Genomic DNA, 4,589 nt, shown 5'->3' with positions numbered 1-4,589 from the left:
TTCAGCTAAAAGGGACGCTATTTTCCAACACTGGGTAGATGTGAACTTGGGCCTCTTCTCCCCCTTTCAAATTTCATGATCAATATAATCTTGCTGTTGTCTTGTTTTGGGTTTTTGAAACTGCATCTTACTATACAGTTCAAGCTGGCCTGGACTCACTATGTAGCCCAGGCTGGCCTCAAATTCTCAGTGATCCTCCTGACTCCACCTCCAGAGTGCTGGGATTACAGATGTGCACCACCACAGCCCGCCACCTCCTCCTGTCTTTCTGCACAAATTCATGAGCCCAACTGGAAAGGTTTCCCTGACCCCAGGAGTCAGGTAGGCAGATGGAATCCTCACTGCCCAACCCTTGGGTTTCAGCAAACACCAGCCCTGGCCCGAAGAGTGGCTGCAAGATGGCCAGAGATGATGGCAGGACCCACAACTCAGTGGAGCTGACCTTTATGCCCCCCCCCCAGGGAGACAGCTGAACCTCCTCGGATCCTCCGCAGGGCTGACCTGGAACCCAGGGGCCCCCTACAACACCCTTGCCCAATCTCTCACATCCTCCCACTCACAAACACCACCCCAACTACCAACCTTGACTCAGCCATGTTTTGGGGCCTGCTATGGGGGTGGGGGAACTGAGGAGGGAAGATGGGCTGCCTGGTACCTTGGCCCAGGCTCCAGGGCAATTCGAGCTCACCCTCCTTAGGCTGTGTCAGCTTCCAAAAGGCCTTTCTAAATCCCCCAAAGGGCCCCCTGATGTTTCTAGCTCCCCAGAGACCTCACCAGCCAGGGGAAGGGGTCAGGGCACCAGAAGGGGAGGCCAAGGCCAGCCCCTGGCCATGGAAGTTGTCCTTGCAGTCTCCCTAGCTGAAGACAGGGCTGAGAGGCAGTGGGCAAAGCTGCCTTTAAGGTAATAGATCCCCCACCCTCTCAGGTAGCCAGGGTCCCCCTGGGCAGTGCTCAAGAAGCAAAAGGGGAAGGGAACCGGGGTAGCCAGAGGAAGCGAGGGAAGGAAATCGACACTGGCAGGGCCTTCAGAACCTCAGAGAGAGGGAGAAGAGGACAGAGATGGCGGTCAGCTGCTTGGCAGTTTGGGGTGTGCGCTTGCCAGAGGCCGAACACCAGGTGCCTCAAGGAGCCACACCAGGCCCCTTGGCAGTGTCCTTGCACCTCTGAGTGGCTGTGCTGACTGCTGGTCCTGGATGAAGCTCATTCTAAAATGCTCCCTGCCCAATCCACCCAGCCCAGGAAGCTGGGGGTTGCTTCTGTAAGGCCAGTTCCCAGGGCCCAGTCCTGGCTACGAGGACCTGGGGGCGCGGGAGGAAGCCCCTACAGGAAGTCCCTGCCGGCCAAGGACCCAGGCCCGAGGCTCTGCTCCTGCCACCGGTGTCGCAGCCTGGAGAAGGGCTGGTCCTCTGTGCTCTCCAGCTCGGGGAAGCCCAGTTGGTTGAGGGTCTCATAGACACCGGCCTTGGATGCCACCTGGGGTGGGGACAGAAAGGGGGAGTGCCTCAGCAGAGGGAGGGTATCTGCTGGGCTCCCCGTCTGCTGTGGTCACCTCACTGGACTTGGATGTACGCAGAGGAGTCTGGGGCCAGAGCACCCCTCACCTGCTCAGCAACTCAGCAAATCTAAAGGCTCATCTGTTAACTCCCCGAGCCTGTTTCCTTATGAAAGCAGCACAGCCGCCACCCACAGGACCACGTGGAGGGGGCTGCGCATGCGCCAGGAGCAGCCTAGATGGCCAGGTCCACACAAGGGTCATCAGAATGCCCAAGGGGACCCGGGAGGACTGGCCTGCCTGCCTAGAGCAACAGAGCTGGGCCCAAAGGAGGCTGGAGGGCGGGGCGGACTCAGGGCCAAGCAGAAGTCCCAGGTCAGGGGCTTCTAAGCGGCAAGACACCAGCATATGAAGTCCAGCACAAAGCCCCAGAATCAAACCGCAGCCTGAACTATTGCCCCAGATCACAGGCGTGTGCCACAATGCCCAGCCCGTCTGCTCATCTACCAAGTGCAGGCATCAGGCTGAGGACCCACAGTTGAACAAAATGATCCCTCTCCATAGGAGCTCCTGTGACCGGGGTCCCAGCAGGGACACACAGGGATGGGGTGGGAGGCCCCCACCTACATCCTAGTGCCCATCACCCTCAGCCTCCGCCTCTCACCTCCCACATCCAGGTGCTGAAGGGCCTCTGCCAGGAGTGCGCCTCCTCCAGGTGGAGGTAGGCATTGAAGAGGATCAGGTAGATGTAGCGCTCCAGGTACTGCAGGCTCCGAAGCTGCAGCCTCTGCGCCTCCTGCTTGTCTTTGGCAGCCTTCGCCTGGAGGACAGAAGGGGGAGATCAGCATGGGGTCCTCACTACCTCACCCCACAGCATGGGGTCCTCACACACTCTTGAGTAAGGGCCTGCCCAGGTCACAGGCAAGATCACTAGGTCAGATAACCACTTCCCACTGCCCCGAAGCAGGCGCTTGGCTACTCTGGAGCTCCACTTCCTCACTGGAACTGTGGCTGCCGTCCTGTTCCCAAGGGGTAGCCACACAAGGCCAAGCTCTCCACAGGAAAGTTCCGTGGACCCTGAGTAGGGGGCCTTCAGGGGTCAGAACACATGCCAGCTCTAACTGCTAGGGAAGAGCCTTTGCCAACTCTTAACACCCTCTGAGGGGACATCTCTGTGGCCCCAGTTCTCTCAGGCCAGAGCCAAAGCAGGAAGCCTTGAGCTGCTCCCTGCCCCTGCAGCCTTCCTTGGGAGGGCTGGCCCATGTGAGCCCAGGGCTACTGTCTTGTGCAGCAGCAGCCTCCTCTGCCCTCTCCGCCTGACCTCACTGGGAGGGTTGTCTCATCCCTGACTAGGAAGGAGTAGGCCCCCTGTGCCTGCTATCCTTGCCCATTTTGCAGTCCAGATCAGAGCTGAAAAGAGGGAGCAGACAGCCCTGGACCTCCGCCCTCACCCTCTGCAAGGCTGGGGACAGGTAAACGAGTGAGAAAGGCCCCAGGGCCAAGGCGCAGCAAAGCAAAGCAGCCAGGCTGGGGGAGCCCAGGTGCCCGGCCAGGTGAGGGAATGTGGAACTCCGCTTTGCAACAAGCAACCCCACTCCATCTGTGAGAATGGTCCAGGCCACAGGCGGGGGAGGACCACAAAGCCCACTAGAAGCAGGTTTCCCAGAGTGTGTGGCTCAGGGGCCACGAAGGCCTGGGGAACCTGGACCACAGGAACGTGGGCTGGAGGTCAGGACAGTGCCCAAGATGTGTGGGCTGTGCCCAGCTGGCTAGGCCACAGGAGAACGGAAGGAGCAAGAAGGAAAAGAAGACTCAATAACGGAAGCCACCAGTGCCACTAGGAAGTTACCCCTCAGACTGGGAGACTGGGTTCACACCCTTCCTACCCATGAGAAGCAAAGAGCTTTATAACACAGAGGCTGGGCCAACCCCTAACCAATCACTGAGGAGGAGGCTGGGGGATCATCAGAGACTGGTGGCCAGGAAGAACCACGGGGGGGGGGGGGGGGGGGAGGCTAAGTGACTAGGCCTCCTCCCCACGTCACCCGCCAAGCCAGACTTCACTCCCATCACCCATCATGCATGTCCAGCCCATGAAGCCTCTGTCCCTTACTCGTGAGGGGAGAGTCCTAGGGAGACGGGAGTACTGCAAGCCCCCGGAGCCAGGAGCACTGGCCTCCCAACGGTTGGAAGCCACACAAGGCTCCAGCGTTGCCTCAACTCCCAGAAGACTTGGAGTTTGCGCCCCATGCCAGAGTCAACATGGTCTCAAACCCCAAGAGTCAGAGATGGGCTGGGGTGAGCTCAGCAGCAGGACTCTTGCCTAGCATAAGGTTCCATCCCCAGCACCAAAAGTAAGAAAAGACTCAAAGCTGGACTGGCCTGTACAGGATCTGGGGTCCCCGGCCCCCACCTCTGCCTTTAGAGCAAAGCTCCCAGGACTGTATGAGTGGAAGGCAACTGGGTAAGCTGCCCCCCACATCTCCAAGGAGCTTTAGGGGCCCCAGGGACAGAGGCAGGGCAGGAAGGTGGACAGTGAGGGGCCCTGGTGACATACAAACCCAGGACATGGGCTCTGGTCCTGGTTCTGCTGTTAACGCAGTCCCCAAGTTTACAGTCCTGCGCTCCCAGGCTGTGAGGGCGACAAAGGAGCTGTAGGTAGAGGAAGGACAGCAGAGGGAGGTGAGGGGGCAGGGGTGGGAGAGCAGAAGGAAGGTAACCGGCCAGACATGCCCCCTAAGAGAAGGTCAAGAACAAGGTGGGTCCCAGGGTCCCAGCCTGAGAAAAACAAAAGGGCAGGGGGAGGAACAGCCAAGCCAAGGCTTCATCCAGCCCCTGTTGTGGGGCTGGCGTCACCTTGAGGCCAGGAGTGGCCTTAGCCACCTGCTGAAGGGTGCCTGGCAGGTGGGGGCAGAGCCCCTATTGGTCTAAGGACTAATGGAGCAGGTGCACTGAGCCCTCAGTTTCACTTAGAAAATTAGGCAATGCCCAAAGGAAAAAAGAGAAAATAAAAATATTTTCCTCTGTCCTTCCCCACTCTCCAGTCATAGCCCTGGAGCTTATTCAGAAATATTTTGTTTTCTTTCTTTTTCTTTTT

At 58.8% G+C, this 4,589-nt stretch overlaps 1 protein-coding gene across 5 annotated transcripts in view; it reads right to left on the bottom strand.

Annotated features, from left to right (window-relative positions):
• Positions 1-401: 401 nt before the first annotated feature.
• Positions 402-4,589, bottom strand: part of Pald1 (phosphatase domain containing, paladin 1) — a 76,928-nt gene continuing 72,740 nt past the window's right edge. For all 5 annotated transcript variants that reach the window (XM_023718410.1, XM_004624365.2, XM_023718418.1 and 2 more), the window contains 2 exons: positions 2,157-2,312; positions 402-1,473 (listed from right to left, as the gene is read on the bottom strand). In XM_023718410.1, coding sequence (XP_023574178.1) covers positions 1,321-1,473; positions 2,157-2,312 — 309 coding nt within the window. In that variant the 3' untranslated portion in view covers positions 402-1,320. The remainder of the gene's footprint in view (positions 1,474-2,156; positions 2,313-4,589) is intronic.

Source organism: Octodon degus, unplaced genomic scaffold (assembly GCF_000260255.1).
Source record: "Octodon degus isolate 3935 unplaced genomic scaffold, OctDeg1.0 scaffold00005, whole genome shotgun sequence".
Taxonomy (NCBI): Eukaryota; Metazoa; Chordata; class Mammalia; order Rodentia; family Octodontidae; genus Octodon; species Octodon degus.
The sequence above is the reverse complement of the archived record's forward strand: the minus strand, read 5'-3'. Positions and strand labels throughout refer to the sequence as shown.